The sequence below is a fragment of the Vidua chalybeata genome, chromosome 10 (genome assembly GCF_026979565.1).
Source record: "Vidua chalybeata isolate OUT-0048 chromosome 10, bVidCha1 merged haplotype, whole genome shotgun sequence".
NCBI lineage: Eukaryota > Metazoa > Chordata > Aves > Passeriformes > Viduidae > Vidua > Vidua chalybeata.
In genome coordinates this window covers 9947633-9964022 of record NC_071539.1, presented here as the reverse complement: position 1 = coordinate 9964022, position 16390 = coordinate 9947633, and the positions used below count along the sequence as shown (strand labels likewise).

Below are 16390 nucleotides of genomic sequence, written 5' to 3'. Positions count from 1 at the left end.
CCCACCCCATTCACTGCCCTAGACCCTGGTTTAGCTGTATCTCCAGTACTAAAGCCAGGTACAGATATATCCTGTAATCCTGCTGCTCCAAACCTGCCCCGTCACTGCTTCCCACCCCAGTTTGGCTGCTGCAGGATCAGTGATGCTCAAATCCTTCAAAGGTCTTACTGAACAAACAAGATTTGACAATGATTTATTTTTTTTAAGAAAGGAGGATGCTCTCTTACACACAAAAAATTATTTCTCTTCCAACATTTCTGATCATGGGGTTGCATTTTGCCCTCACACACCCAGCAGACGTATTGATCTGATGCTGGCTTGATCTGGAGAATTGTCCCTTCTCCTGAGCACAGGGCCCAGGGACCACTCAGGGAGGGATGGCTGGGAAACAGAAGTTAGGGACAAGAGAGGACAGGCTCACAGGACAAGCCTGGTATTTAAGGGCTTGGCCACAGTCAAGCCATGCATGGTGTTTAACCCTTTCCCTGGGTGCCAGGGGCCCAGCCTGACCCTGCAGCATGGAGCACAGTGGGAAGTGGGAAGGACAAGGGTGGTGTGTGCAATAGGGGGTACCTGCCCACCTCCCCGCCAGTTCTGCCCCCAGGTGCATCTGGGAAAGGAAACTAAAGCAACTGAATCCTTGGGACAAGTCTGGGTTAGAAATGTGAACTTGTGCCGGGGCAGGCAACTGCAGGCACTGGCCAAGTGAGCTGCCCTGCGTGGTGGGCAGGGGTGATGGGGGAACACGAGGGAAGAGCAGATCAAAGGGCTTGGAGGATCAGCCATGGCCCAGAACGTGCTGCAGGTGTGCAACCTCCCAGTTACTTGTCCTCTCCATCTGCAAAGAAGAAATGAGATTTGCTCAGCCACCTTCTCCCTGAGGGACAAGCTGGGAGCGCTGGGGCATTTCCTTGCAGGGGCACAGGGATAGAGGGAAAGGAGACCCCACAATCCTGCTCACCTATCTGCTCATCTGAGTCATTCTCTGCCTCCTCCAAGGAATCTGTTGAGGGTTGCAAGAAAGCCCCACATCAGCTTAAACCATAACCACATTTGCTGTGGTCCCCCCACCTCCCAGTGCCATTACCTCCAGACTGTGCTGGTGGTTATGTGCTGAGGGGATGCCTCCACAACCCCATACAGCCCAGGGCATGGCACAACCTGTACATGAGCACCCCAAAACCCTTCCCTCATCTGCTCAGGGCTCTTGCTGCCTTAACCACAGGGAGGCTGGGACATTCCCACTCCCCTTCCAGCCCTGGGCACCAAGACAGCATCGCCCCAGTGCACATGAGCTGCAGACCCACCCATGCTGGGTGACTGGTATCCATCACAGCCAATCTTCGGCCTCTTCTCACTGTAGCGGGCGCAGAGGTGGGCACTGCCCGCCCGGTTACAGCACCAGTCATACAGCTTCAGCTCCTGGTCTGGGGGCAAAAAGGAGAGTAAGGGGCTGAAGGGAAGGGGAGGGAGATGGGCCGGTTCCAAACGAGGCTTTCCTCAGCTTTTGGCAGCTCCACACTCCCTCCAAGGGAAACAGCATTTCAGGAAACAGTTTGGCACAGAGATGAAAATTATTTACAGGCTACAACAATGCCAGCCTCAGCCAGGGGATGCCAAGGCTGGCTGTGCTTACCACGGTAGGGTGACGCCTGCCTGGAGGACCTCCAGTACCTCTCCTGCCGCCCCTCGATGAGCTGGCTCCGGCTGTCGTACAGGCAGCGGACGCCGGCGCCGTGCTGGTTGGGGGAGGCCGAGTGCAGCATGGAGACACGAGCACCCCACCTGCCTGAAATGGGGCACCAGTGAGCCTCAGACAGCTCTGTCCAGCCAGCACACCTGCCTCGGGGCAAGGAGTGGGCCAGAGCTGGCTCCTGGTTATCCAGCGCTCCCACCACATCAGCCACGGTGCTATAGGGGTTTGGAGGAACTGATGGAGACCATCCAAGTGGTCCCCCAGGGGGAAACCCTGGTCCCCAGCATCCCCATGCAGGTCAGACCAACTCTGGCCAGTCTAATAAGATCAGCCCTCAATCCTCCTCACTTTTCCTGTCCCTGAAGGGTAGGCCAGTCCCCCTCTCCTTTTCCTTAGGGTCACCTGCCCACCCTTTGCAGGAAAGGTGGGGAAGGAGAGCTTGGGGATGGGGAGGGTGAGGTAGCAGCACGTCCACTTGCCTCCACGGCTGCTCTTGAAGCGTGGGTCCTGCTGCCCTTGCTGCAGGGAGCAGGGGCAGGTGGGCAGGCCCTGGCTCCATGCCCGGGGCTCCTGCTGCTGCCCCGTCCACGCCAGGCACTTCAGCCGGTAGTTGTTGCCCACGCGGCTCTCCAGCTTGTAAATCCACAACCCACGGAGGTCTGAGCAGGGAGAGAAACCATGAGCTGTCACCTTTGACCAAGGGGACCACAGGGGCTGTTTTGTCTCCAGGTGAGAGTCATGTGGTGCTGATGCTGGAAGCTAAGCCCACTTTGTCCTCCAGCCATAGGACCCTATGTTCAACAGCCACTCAACAGAAGGGAAACAGGGGGAGAGGCTCTTGTCAAAGAAGAAAGCCTTGGGACAGAGCCATTGGCACAAAAAGTGACCATGGGCACAGCAGGAATGTTTCAGCCTTAGGGCATAGCGGGTACCCAGGGGAAATGTGCTTGAGGGGGAAAGCCTGGCCTTGAGAACTCAGTGAGAGCCTCACCACAGTGGCAGGCTGGATTTCATTCCCTGGGAATATTCCCCTCCTTGTGAACCCACGCCAGCTGAGTGGCACTACCTGTGTTGTAGCCCCTGAACTGGTCAGGGCGATATTTAGCAGCTGGAGGTCTCTTAGTCAGGTCATCGTTGTGGTAAAAGCCATCTCCACTGAGTGAAGAGAAAAGACGGAAAATCAGGGGTTGCTTTTCCTGGGTGGGATTATCCCAGCCCCAGCCCCAGCCTGCCCTTCAGCCATCCTGACCCCATGCCAGTGGAATTCCAGCACCCATGTGACAGCTCCTGGGACAGGAGGGCAAAGGCATGAGCTGCCCCAGCCTGCTTCCTCCTCTACATAGGGTACAGTTCTTTTTGGGTGCTGCAAACACTCCTGCTGCATCAGGACCTCAGCCTACAGGCATCTGGAGACCCCCACGAGCAGCTTCCATGGTTTCCAGCATTTTGCCAGGTGATTTGGAGCAGAAACCCACGAGTGGTCCCACACAGGCGCGCACACACACGCCTGTGCCACCCACGCTTCCCATCTGGGCCACCTTTTCCTTACCCAGCTGCAGCAAGCAGCTAATGAGAAAACCCTGGAGACAGCATGTACAGGGCAAGACGTAATGCGAGGAGGCAGGAAGCAACTGCTCCGGCCAAGCACGGAAATCCCTTCCCTCGGCTGGTGCAAAGTTCAGCAAACATCCCTTATTTCCCACTCCTTCCACCCAAACTGCCAGGATGCTGGGGGCCCAGGACTCCAGAGGGATTTGTGGCTCTTACAACAAGCACAACCCAGCAAGACAGCATGCTGCAGCATGATCCAGTCCCTAACGGGGCAAATTTGTTTGTGAGACCCCTTTATGTTAGGGTATATGGGCATGCAGACCTCATCTGGGCTGTCCTCATCCCTGTAGGGCACTCCCTGGGATATGGGGGAAGGATTCAACCAGTGGGAGCTGTGGGTGGGATGCAGCCCAGTGCTCAGAGGAGGCAGGGATGGGGTGCTGAGCTGCTGTACCTGGTGTAGCCGATGAGCACATTGGTGGAAGGGAGCCTGGTGTAATCCCACTGCATGCCTCCATCCTCGAACAGCATCAGGATGTAGGACCTGAAGCCATCAGTGGTCAGGACAGCCTGGTACGTGATAGTCTGGGGAGAAGTGTTGCAGACAGGTAAGAAAGTGAGTGAAGATGTGGGGTTTAAAATTCAGGGTGTGGGGCAGTGCTTGCTGGGGAATGGCCAGACTGAGGTCTGGAGGGAAACAAGGCAAACACAGCTAGGCCTGGTTCACATTTCACATGGAAAATGTGATGGTTTTACTTTGAAACTGTTCTATTACAAGCTTCAAATTCACCCAATTTTATGCCTCTGAAAAACAGCAAGTCTGGTGCACAATAAACTCCAACCACCTTAAAGAGAAAGGTTTTATGGAACGGGAAAAGTTCAGCTAAAGGTGTCCCTCAAAAAACCTGAAAACCACCAAAACATGGGCACAGCCCAGTCCTTTTTGGCAAAATTCTTCAAGACTGGCCTTTGTCACAAAACTGGTTCTTATTTTCAGGCACAGAGAAGGTCACTACCAAAAAACTTGGTGTTTTTTGACAATTCAACAGCGCCCATGTTCCATCAGTCCCTTACCTTCCGGGTGTCAGTCCGTGCTGTGTAGACAGGTGCCTTCTCCCAGGTGATTTTCAGGGTCCAGGCTGCAGAGTAGGAGGACCTCAGGTACCGCCGGACCTTCGCTTCCACGTCACGGACAAATGGAGGCTTGGCCGTGTTGAGGGTGGAGAACTCCTGTGGGTTGGGAACACACACGTCTGCATTACCTCCCAGTGGGACAAAACAGGCCTAGACTGGGGTCATGCACAGACCCCTGCAACCAAAGTGCTGGGTGGGATTTGGATGGCTCAAGAGGTGACATAGCACCAACAGCTCTTAGATTTGGCTCAAAAAAGGGAAGAACCATTCATGGGCTCCATTAATTACACATCTCAAGAGGCATCCACAGAATAGATGATGAGCTTATAATCAAAAGGTGTTTCGTGCAATCATGCTCCCAGGTGGCTTCACTCACCTGGTAAAAGGTGGTGCCAACACCTCTGGAGAAGTCAGCGTTGTCCCAGAATACAGCAATCATGGGGACCTCTTCGTGGCCATTGAAGCCACTGGGAGGAGGGTTGGGGTACGTGAGGATGTTGTTGTCTGAGGCTGGGAAAATGATCTGTCCATTGTCTGTGAACTGAGCAGAGCGATCCCTCCATCAGGTGAGATCAGGACCAGCAGCACTCCCTGGCATGGGGGTGGCAGCCCTCCCATTTCCAAGTCCATTTTGAGCAATGCCCAAAGAAAGCCACCACCTGCCACTGCTGAAATGGCCACAAAGTCACCTCCTGCTGCAACAGACCACAGCAGCATCCCAATAGCTTCGGCCCCACAAGAGTCCCATCCCAGGTACCTGGTCCCTGGTGCCTCTCCCAGGGTTTTAGGTGATGGCTAATTGCCCAACAAGTCAAGCCCAAGTGGACTCACGTAGAGAGAGCTGCGCAGGGTTTTCCCAAATGGGAATCCAGTCTCGGGCTTGAAAAGTGGAGAATTAAAATCCACTCTCCTTTCCACGTACTCCTGATCATTTTCCCTTGCTCCATACCCATAGAGGGGCACAGCTGGAACTGGAAAAGAAAACAAACAAACAAACAAACAAACAATAAAACCAAACCACATTTACAGCAAAGCTTTTGGTCTGTATCAAAACTTTAAAAGGGCTGAAACTATATTGCTTCTACTGGGACAGAACCTGAGCAGCAGAAGGATGGGGAGACACTGCTTAAAGCCTCCAGGGACACTCTGCATGTCACCTTCCCTTGCACGAGCTTGTTCCCCCCCCCCCTTCACTGCCTTACACAACCACAGCTGCCCTAAACCTCCTATGATGGCCTTTGTGGTCACTGTCACCCTAACCCTGCTCCAACCAGCCCTCTTGTGTGGGACACTGTGCTGAATGACTGCCATTAGGAGGGGAAGAACATTGTACAAGGACTGTGGCAGGGGACAGCGCAGAATTAAACAGCCACAGCTCTTTCTAGAGGCTTACAGGCTTTACAGCCTCCAGCTCCCTATTTATGTCTGTCAAAAAAAAACATTTGAAGGGGATGGGTTCTCCAGCTGATGGGACTGTATTGAAAGCAGGGTCAGCCTGCCAACAGTGCAAGCTCACGTGCAGGGGCTCCTCGTGCCGCGTCTCCCCCAGGATCCTGCCTTCAAATAGATCCCTTCTTTTCTGGGCACTGAATGTCCCTGAGGATGGTCCATCAGGAAACTGGATATGTTAGCCACATCCAGGTTGCTCTGTGAGCATCACGTACCTGCGGGACTGGGCAGCAAGGTTGGGGCAGCTGCCGGCACTCCTGGTGGAGCTGGAACCATGGGGGACGATGTGCAGGAGGTGACAGTGGCTGCTCCTGGCATGGGAAGCACCTCCCTGCCTCTGGGCAGGGGGGCTGGTGGGGCTGGGCCGGCCAGGGCCGGGCTGCAGGATGTGGCTGGGCGTGCTGTGGCTGGGGACCCGCCCTGGGATCCCTCCCGGCCTGGGAAGGCTCCAGAAAAGCTTGACCCAGAGGTGGCTGGGGCTCTGTTTGCCAGGCTGGTGGTTGGCTCCCTGCGCAGGAACGGCTGCAGGGCAGCGGGTGTTGAGCCACCAGCGGGTCCTGGCCCCAGGGTTTTTGCTCCGGGACTGCCAGCAGTGATCCCAGAGGGAGGAAGGCCAGGGAGCCCTGGGCTCCCCCCAGCTGGGGAGTGAGTCTCCATATGTGCCCCGGATCCAGAGGCACTGGGAAGGAGATGGGTTACGTCCCCTTGCCCTGTCATGGTTCCGTGGAGCACAGCACTCCCTTCTCCAGGAGCAGGGCTGTCGGCATCCCCTGAGGGGCTCCCCAGCTGGCGGGGAGGCAGGAGCAAGGCAGGGCCCTCTGGCACAGCAGCCCCCAGCTCTCCCTTTCCCCCTGCAGAGGACCCCACTATCGACTCACGTGCCGAAAGCCCAGGGCTGGCAGACACCCCCTCTGCAGAATTTCCTCTCTGTGGAGCAGAAGGCGGCACAGGGGCAGCATTGGGGGATATGGGAGCGGGAGGGGACGCTTCTCCCAAAGGTGCCGGCATGCCTGAGGCCACCTCATCTTCAAGAGACCATGACTGAGCACCTCCAGCTTCTTCTGATACCCCACCTGGTGACCCTGGCAGCAGGGGGCTGCTCCCACTCTGGGTGCTTGATGCAGAGCTGGGGTCCCCATTGGGTGCCAGCCCCGAGCTCAGCCCATGTCCAGGGAGAAGCAGAGAACCTGCCACCGAGGTGGTCATGCCGTTGGAAACACCGCTGTTGTCTGGAGCCACTGGGACCAGCATGGCACCAGGGGAAGGTCCCCCATTCACTGAGGCTCCTCCAGGCACCTCCACCACATTGACTTCGCTCAGTTTTCCATCAGAAAGTTCAGTATTTGCACCACTTTGGGTGCCAGGGGCAGACACAGAGGCTTCTTGAGGGCCAGCAGCCTCCAAGCCTGTGTTCAAGCCACCACCAGCTGCAGCAGCTCCAGGAAGGTTTGTTTCATCAGCAGCCTCGCCCGTCCTTCCGAGTGATGAAGGCCCCTCTGTAGACAATGAAGAGGATGCAGACTACAACACACCTCCCGTTTTTCCATCAAGGCTTTCTGAACCAGCTGGTCCCATTCCAGTAGGAGCCTGGGACTGTCCTGCAGACCCTCCATCACCAGCTCCTTCACTTGCCCCTCCTCCAGCAGCAGGAAGGACCCCAGTGCCAGCACCCAGGGAGGGCTGAAGACCTTCAGCAGCACTGTCTGCTTCTCCAAGTGCACCCAGGCTGGATGGATCTGAAACAGAGGATGCTGCGACATCACCACTGGGAGAGGCTGAGCCAGATGAGGAACCTGCACCAGGCAGTTCACCCTGCTGAGGGCTGACAGCTGAAGGATTTGTCTCCATGTTGGGATTTTCACTCTCTGGGTTTCCTGTCTGTGCCACATCCCCTGCATTCCCAGCCCCCTGCACCAAACCAAACCCTGGGCCAGTTTCACCATCTGGAGAGGCCGGGGACAGATTGTCAGGGCCAGGGGCTGCAGATGAGATGGGTCCTGCTTCATCACCCCTTGACGCAGAAGGTGCTGCCACCACATCACTGGGAGAGGTAATACCAGATGGGGAACCAGCACTGGGCAGTTGATCCAGCCCAGCTGCTATTCCACTCCCTGCAGTGGAGCTCAGGGGTGGCTCAGATTCAATCCCACTGCCTGCTCCTTCCAGTGATGGCTCTGTCGTGCTGCCTCCTTGCCCTTCTGCTCCTGGCAGCCCCACATTTGTGCCAAGCTGGTCCCCAAGGCCAGGTGATGGGGGTCCTGCTGGTTCATGAACTGCTGAGCTGGGGGTATCCCATGCCGAAGCCGAGTCAGTGTCTGGCCCTTCAGCCCCAGGGAGTCCTGCTCCCACAGGAGCACCAGCTGCTGTTCCCCATGGCTGTGACCCACCAAAGGATGGAGATCCAGGTGCTCCCTGGGCAGCACTGAGGTCAGGGCTCACTGATGTCTCTGCCTCAGGCATGGGGCCAGCCACTGACCCCAGGGGTGGGGAAACAGCCCCAGGAGCGTTGGCCGATTCACCAGGCAGGTCCCCTGGTCCTTCAGGCCCTGAGAGATCAGGCTCCATTCCAGCACTGCTGTGAGGTGCAGAACTAGGTGAGGACATTTGTCCCAGTGCTGGGGCTCCTCCTGTTCCTGTTCCAGTTCCATCCCCAAGTGCTGATGGAGGGGAAAGTTCAGCATGCTCCATATCCCCTCTTTCTTCTGCTGGCAGCTCTCCAGTGTTAGTGAGGTCCTGCTGAGGGCTGACAGCTGAAGGATTTGTCTCCATGTTGGGATTTTCACTCTCTGGGTTTCCTGTCTGTGCCACATCCCCTGCATTCCCAGCCTCCTGCACCAAACCAAACCCTGGGCCAGTTTCACCATCTGGAGAGGCCGGGGACAGATTGTCAGGGCCAGGGGCTGCAGATGAGATGGGTCCTGCTTCATCACCCCTTGACACAGAAGGTGCTGCCACCACATCACTGGGAGAGGTAATACCAGATGGGGAACCAGCACTGGGCAGTTGATCCAGCCCAGCTGCTATTCCACTCCCTGCAGTGGAGCTCAGGGATGGCTCAGACTCAATCCCACTGCCTGCTCCTTCCAGTGATGGCTCTGTCGTGCTGCCTCCTTGCCCTTCTGCTCCTGGCAGCCCCACATTTGTGCCAAGCTGGTCCCCAAGGCCAGGTGATGGGGGTCCTGCTGGTTCATGAACTGCTGAGCTGGGGGTATCCCATGCCGAAGCCGAGTCAGTGTCTGGCCCTTCAGCCCCAGGGAGTCCTGCTCCCACAGGAGCACCAGCTGCTGTTCCCCATGGCTGTGACCCACCAAAGGATGGAGATCCAGGTGCTCCCTGGGCAGCACTGAGGTCAGGGCTCACTGATGTCTCTGCCTCAGGCATGGGGCCAGCCACTGACCCCAGGGGTGGGGAAACAGCCCCAGGAGCATTGGCCAATTCACCAGGCAGGTCCCCTGGTCCTTCAGGCCCTGAGAGATCAGGCTCCATTCCAGCACTGCTGTGAGGTGCAGAACTAGGTGAGGACATTTGTCCCAGTGCTGGGGTTCCTCCTGTTCCTGTTCCAGTTCCATCCCCAAGTGCTGATGGAGGGGAAAGTTCAGCATTTGCCAAGTCTTCTGTTCCTCCAGTCAGCAGCTCTCCATTATCAGCAGGAGATTCTGAGGGCTGAAGGGCTGGAGGACTCATGTCACTCTGGGTATCTTCATAGGGACCAGCATCCCCTGAATCTTCTGCCTGTGCCATGTCCCCTACCCCCTCAGCTCCCTGGCCTTGGATCCCAGCAGTGGGCCATGCCAGTCCATCAGGTACAAAAGGCGCTGGGCTGGGGGCATCTGAATCTGAACTCAAGCCAGTGCCAAGTCCATCGGCTTCCTGGGGAGCTCCAGATGGCTCTGACTCCCCGAGTGGAGACACGGCTGCTTCTGGGCCAGTAGTGAGGTCAGGACTTGCTGGTGTCTCTGCTGCACCATCAGCTTCAGGCAGGTTGCTGGCTCCAGCCTCTGGGGCTGGGTCAGCTGGGGCAGGAGCACTGGGGGTGTCTGTGGGGGATGTCAGAGCATCAGGAAGCAGCAGTGGCTGTTCTCCAGTGGGGGTCTGCCATGAGGCAGGCTGGAGGGATGGACTGGCCAGGTCCACAGATCCCACATCCCCTGCGGGCAGCACGGTGGCTGAGACTGGGAGATTTGTGTCACTCTGTGCATCAGTGGGAACCCCTGGTGCCGGCAGGGAGGTGGCAGTGTCCTCTGTTTCCTCAGGCGCCACTGGTGCCCCGCTGGCTGCAGGCGACAAGGCTGAACCAGAAGCGTCTGATGACATCCCGGGAACTCCCTGCCCATCCCCAGCCCCACCATTGGATGGTGTCAGCGAAGTGTCTGGGCTCAGTGCCTGGCCAGGGAGGAGGGAAGACTTCCCAGGGTTTTCCACTGTTCCTGACATCACTGGGCTCTCTGGAGGTAGGTGGGTCGAGCTGGCTGTGCTGAATTCACCATTTATTGCATCTCCTGGATCTCCAGAGTCTGAAGCCAAGGGACTTTCCTCACCGGCTGGGGCCGTTTCTCCTGCTGGCTCTGGGTTAATGCCCTCAACCCTGCCCACTGCTTCATCCTGCTGGGTTGGGAGCAGCTCAGGCACAATTACACCTTCCTCGACTGCTCCCTTGGCTGTGGTCAGCCCTTGGCTCAGCAGCACAGTGACACCAGCAGTTGGCTGTGGCACCCAGGTGACTGCCAGTGGAGGGGTGGTGTGGAGGGCTGTAGTGCCAGTACTGAGGTCTGTACTGGTGTCCTCCTTCACATCCTCAAGGACAGGGGTGGTCCCCAGAGGGACATTAGGGGTGACCTCTGGTTCATCATGCACTGCTTCTGGGGTGACAGCAGGGTGCTGTGTGGTGATGGCAGCAGCAGTCGTGGCTGTATTGGGAGCAGTTGAATTTCCCTCAGTACTCTGAGTCGTGTTAGGAGCCTTGGTCCCGTTTACCAAACCTGGCACTGAAGGGCCGTATTCGCTCGTTGCCATCACTGGGACCATCTCAGTCCAGGGAGGGAAGGTCTCAGCATCAGCTGCTCTGGCACTCATCTCTGTAGTATGGGGCCACTCGTCCTCTGTTGTCATGGGGAAAGCTGTCCCCACAGTAAAGGACCCATCGGTAGTGACGGGGACAGCAGTAACAGCCCCAAGCCCTGCAGAGAAGCACAAAGTGGAGTGTTACTGTGGGAGCTGGAGCTGGCAGCCTGCCAGGCTCAGACACCTCTCCGTGAGAATCATGAAGCTCCCACCACTTCTTAAACGCCTTCTCCCTAATCCCACAGCCTTACAAGGCCCCGATTTAAAAGCCAAGGAGTGCAGTCTGGGCTGCCTTGGGTACAGCACTGCACAGCACCTCTTGCATCCTCAGCATCAGCAGTGGGCAGCTGAGGCCGGACACAACTCATTGCAGGTCAGAGAGAGACACTGGTGCAAGCACGGAGGCAAAAGCATCTGCTGAAACCCAGTCCAGTCATGCTGGGGATGATACTGGGATGCCTGGCCACTGGGTAGAACTGGAGCCCAGTAAGTCTAGTTGATAGCCCTGGGGGTGTCTGTGGAGCTCTGCCACTTCAGGGCAAGCCTCAGCCCTCTTTCCATCTCTGCAGGGACAGCTCAGAGCACTGGCGCTTCTGCAGAGCCTGGGGGGGTTCTGTGTTTTTTCACCTTTTGGGTGTCTGAGGGACATTTAAATAACTTTATACAAAGCCCTTTGACAGACAGGAAAGCCAAGGCTTAGGGAAGCCTTCCCTGACTGCAGATGGATTCTGATCTGCTGCACTTAAAGAAGGTTCAATAAAACTCTCCTGGGCTGAGCGCCTGCCTGCTCCTGCCCCCATCCCTCTTGCCTCTAGCTGAGTGAAGGCACCAGGGCTTCCCCACTATGGAGGGAATATTTACGAGCTCCCAGGACCAAGCCCTTCTTACAGTTCTCTCTGCCTGCTGCCAAAATCCTAAGCCACATCCAAGGAGCTCTGCTGAAAGGAGGAGACACCTGCCCACATCCCAGACATGTCTCCCAGAACCTACTGGCATCCATGAGTGACGTTTCACACAGTCTCATTTTTAGGACAGGGATGCAGGCTCTGGGGCGACCAAGCTGCCGCCGTTGGCTCCGTGAGGAGCCGGGTAGATCTGCTGATACTTGGCTTTAAGGAGCTTCAATTAGGGGAGATGAAGGGCACCCCGATGGCAAGATCCAGCAGGGCTTTGCCACAGCCTGACAGCCCCAGCCTGTTCCCAATCCCGGTGCTCCAGTTCATCAGGTTCCCCCTGACAGGCAACCAGACCTCCCTGCAGCAGAGGTGCCTCCAACCTCACCACTGGCTCGGCTCGTTAGCTCCCAGACAGCTTGTGCAGGGTCATTAATGAATATTAACTGTGCCAGACCAGTCCTCGAGGGGTCCATCCTCTGCTAGACCCACATTCCCTTTCCTGGCAGGCTGCTTCAGTGTCATCTTTCCTGGCTGGAAAAGACTCTTTGTACCAGGCCCCTCAGCCAAAGGAGCTCAGCAGCTTCTGTCCCCATCTCAGGGAAAACAAGGCACACCAGTCAAGTCATCCCAGTTTAGTCTGGCCCACTCACCCCGTTAAATCACTGTTTTAACTTAATTCTTCAATGTGGAGCAGGAAACACCATCTACCCCACACACCCATTCATGGGAAGTTTGTGCAAGAGGGGCCCCAGCATGCAGCCACCAGCATTTGCTCTTCCCTGGGATGTGGGAGGGATGGGAGCATCCCTGGGTCCTGCTCTGCCAGCTGGCTTGCCTTGGCTCCTTTGCTGGAGGGGCACACAGCTGCCTGCAGGCTTCAGGGCTGGGCCCTCATCTCTCCCACGGCTCCACACCTGCAAGCAGCCCCTCGGGGTGATGCCTGCCCTGTAAAATGCTTTTCCAGCTCTTTGGCTGCAATGCCTTGCAAGGACTGGTCATAAGAGGAGTTTCCAGTACAGCCAGGAGTGAAAAGCATCTCACAGTGTACCTGCTGCACCCTGAGAGGGCTCGGGTAGCACATGGGCTAGCAGAAGAATATAGGACATACCGTGCAGAATCCATGTGCAGCATCCCAGCAAGGTGGAGAGCGTCCATCCCCTGGTCCCCATGCCTCAGGCCTCCACACAGGCAGAGCACTAGGAAGCTCAAAGGGAGGAGAGAGCAGCAAGGAGCAGCTCCCTCCGTCCCTCCCTGCCTGCCTCTCCTGCAGAGCTGGAGTCCCACAGGTGCTCCTGCTCCCTCCTATTTATAGGGATGGCAGAAGGAGGCAGGTTACCGACGTCCTCTCCCGCCCCCGCTCCCTTCCCTCCAATGTCCCTGTCACCCTTCCCTTCCGGTCGAGCCCTCCCCTTCCCAAGGGCTGGATGCCCTGCTCAGCTGGGGCAGGGGCTGGGTGTACCCAAAGCCCACCCTGCAGCAACCCACATCTCCCCAGGCTCTCTCCTGGGCTCAGCCTGGTACAGCTCCCTGGGCTGCCAGCACCAGAAAGTGAAGCTGAGCCCAGAGCAGTGTTCGGCACTGCCAACAGTGGCATGGCAGTCACCCCACAGAACCTGTTCCCCATAGCAGTCACCCCACAGACCCCACAGAACCTGCTCCATATGCAGGGTATGGGGCTGTAGACCAGTGTGTGGTGGTGACAGGGCAATGCCAGCTGGTGTCACCATGCCTGTGAGGACACCATGGACACTAAAATCACCAGCTGAGCCATGTGTCAGCCCAGGGCAAGGCAGGACGCTTGGCTCCCCTGGAGCAGAGGCAGGTTATAAAGCAGGGAGAAGCATGGCTGGGGTCAGGCTCTGGGGCGTCATTTAAGCTCCATAGTGCTCAGCTGCCCCTAGAAGCACTGGGGATCCCTCTTCAGAGCCCCAGCACACCCAGTGGGGTTTGAAACCTGCACCTCAGTCTGGGCACAGCAGTGCTGGGGTGCTGGGAGGGGGTAAATGGTCCAGGGAGGCTTCTCTGCAAGGCTGGACCAGCATCTCCAGAAGATGGAGCAGGAAAAGGAACAGACCCAGACCCACTTCCCTGCTGTGGGGATCCCCTGAGTCACTTCACCCCTATGTCTCACCCCCCTCCTCCTCCTTGAGCAGCAATTCCTGCACACCCCCTTGGAAACTGCTGCCAGCTCTCCTGTGAACAGCATTATGCAAACTCCCACCACTACATGGTTTTGTAGTCAATTAAACACTTCAAAAATGTCCCCAGGCAACTCCTGCAAAGTGTTATGAGGGGTGTTAGGCAGTACACAGTGTCCCGCTGGAGTCGGGCAGGCAGCACATCAAGTGACAGCCGACCCTCCAGCGGGCACTGCGGACGGGGAAGTGCCGGGGGAGGCCAAGTCATGGCTGAGCAAACCCCGTCCTGTAAAACCCACGCAGTACCCCCGGCAGGGGAACCGGGCACAGACCATAAACCAGGGCAGTGTCACTCACCTGGAACTAAACACCTGCCCACCAAAAATGCCACTGTGGGTGTAAAGCTGTGGGGGGGACAGTGCATTGGGGATCTTGCAACCAGCACTGCAGATGGTGGTGACTGATGCATCAGTGACCACCTGAGCAATGACCACACCAGGGCTGATGGAGGATTTGAGAGGTGTAAACCTGCCGTGGGAGAGTGGTTCCTGCCCATGCTGACAATGCTGTATCACTTTGGAAAGCAACCCCAGCAGGGTTGCTGACACTGGAGAGTGTTGCTCCAGATGGTGTTTGAGGTGCAAAATGTGGTGGGAACCACAGGGATTGTTGCAAACATGCTGCTCAGCATAGGGGAAAACAACTCAGCTGAAGCGAGGGGCTGGCCCCAGCCTGCCTGCAAGCTCTTGTCAGTGCTCCACAGAGGCCAGCACTGTCTGGAGACCCTTGTGCCTGCAACTCCTGCCCATGCTGTCCCCCAGAAATGCCCATCTCCCAGCAGAGTCACGGGGCTGACAAACCAAACTCATCCCTCTGTTCAGGCATGGGCACACCTCCCAGGAAAGCCTGGAGCCACTAAGGAATGCCTCATCTTGAGGACAGTACCCTGTTACCACTCTGGGAAGGGGCTTTTTATTGATCTTTTTGCTGTGTCTGAAACCAAGGTCCTGGTAAAGCACTGGTTCCTGTAAAAGTCATTAATCCACTACTACCAAAGACTAAAGCATCATGTGGGCACTGGAGCCCTTCAGGAGCCTGTAGCCAGGGGGCAATTCCATGAATCCCAGCATTCAGGGGCTCTGCACCATCCAGCATGGCAGAGCATGGCCCAGCATAGTGCCTTATCAGCTTTCCTGGAATTAATGGGCTGGTTGTTCCAGTCCTGTGGAGAACACAGCATCTCCTACTGGCTCCCCTCCAGCCTCCTGGCAAGGGCATTTGGAGAGGGCTCAGGGGTGGCAATAGGGGAAAGCAGGTTATCCATCAACCCCACAGGTTCTGGATGACTTGGCTTGCTGGGGGTGTTGCAACACCCTCCTGCCAAAGAGTGGGAGCTGGGCTATAGCCATCAGCAGGGGTGAAGGGAAGGGGGACACTGGAAGGGACACCTGATTCACAAGGGACTTGAGACATGCCCCATGATGCTGCCAGGTCCTCCAAAGGTGAGTCATGTTGGGCACAAGATTCGTTCCTTTGGACGATGCTGAGAGATTGGAGTGCATTACAGCAAAGAGGCAGAGAACTCCTTTGTGGGCTGGGAAAGCAGCAGGACTTGGATCCAGCCTCCCAAGCCCCTCTGGGCAGCAGTCTGTGGCAGGCAAGCAGCCATGGGGTGAAGGTGGCACCTCAAGGACAGCAGGCACGAAGAGTATGGGCAGTGTCGGGGGCTTGTCAGAGCTCTGTGCCACCACTGCCTGGGCAGTGACACCACTCCAAGGGAGCCACATCCTCCCACTGTGCCCCTCTCCTCCCTCCCAGGCTGGTGACAGAGGGGACCAGAGCATCTCCTCCCCCCACGGTCCCCCAGCCACAATAACGGTGGAGGGCGGCTGTGCCAGCAGGGAACAGTGAGTACCCTGGTCACCTTTTCATCCCAGCACTTCAGGACCTTTTCCTCCCTTTGTGACGCAGTTTGGCTCCATTACCCCGGCCTTGGCACCCGGCCATGTCCTGGGGTCTGAAGTTATGGATTCAACAGCCGGAGAAAACAGCCCAGTGGGATGCGACGTGGGAGGACGCTTGGCCCAGCTCCAAGGCGTAGGCAGACCACAAGGATTTCTTTCCCAGCACCCCACCAGGCAGCCAGCACAGGGACTCCTTCCAACAGGCTTTGCCCTGCTCCCCCACTCCTTGCCCAGCTGCTAAGGGACCTCTCTCCAGTCTCAATGAGTCCAACAAGCCCACAAAAACCAGGCAGCATCCTAAAGAGCAAAGGGGCCACCCTGGAATGCAAGGGGCACCCCAAATGGGAGCATCCTGACAAACTGCCTGGGCACAGCCTCCAGCCCCAGCCCAGCCTCTCCCAGGGCCTCTGAACTGGCAGGCAGCTGGGTGATCCCACGGTGTCTCTCCCCATCCTGTCCAGCTGCTGGCTCCCTCTGACAATCCAGGCAGCCTGAGAGAAG

General features: G+C 57.2%; 1 protein-coding gene across 1 annotated transcript; it reads right to left on the bottom strand.

Annotated features, from left to right (window-relative positions):
- Window positions 1-226: 226 nt before the first annotated feature.
- LOC128792980 (mucin-4-like) lies at window positions 227-7590 on the bottom strand. Its single transcript, XM_053951904.1, has 12 exons — window positions 7363-7590; window positions 6709-6757; window positions 5213-5352; window positions 4758-4922; window positions 4322-4477; window positions 3702-3832; window positions 2763-2851; window positions 2172-2355; window positions 1637-1785; window positions 1308-1427; window positions 962-1003; window positions 227-838 (listed from the first exon to the last, which is right to left on the bottom strand). Exons 1-12 carry the CDS (start codon window positions 7588-7590, stop codon window positions 822-824), a joined length of 1470 nt encoding a protein of 489 aa, XP_053807879.1. The 3' UTR covers window positions 227-821.
- Window positions 7591-16390: the final 8800 nt, after the last annotated feature.

Bases quoted from the DNA above. Each gene is read 5' to 3' on its own strand.
- LOC128792980 (XM_053951904.1), bottom strand. From the start codon at position 7,590: ATGTCGCAGCATCCTCTGTTTCAGATCCATCCAGCCTGGGTGCACTTG. The intron at 5,353-6,708 runs GTGAGTCGATAG...TTTCTTTTCCAG, and splicing joins CAGCCCTGGGCTTTCGGCAC to TTCCAGCTGTGCCCCTCTAT. The intron at 2,356-2,762 runs GTAGTGCCACTC...CTCCCTGCTCAG, and splicing joins GTTCAGGGGCTACAACACAG to ACCTCCGTGGGTTGTGGATT.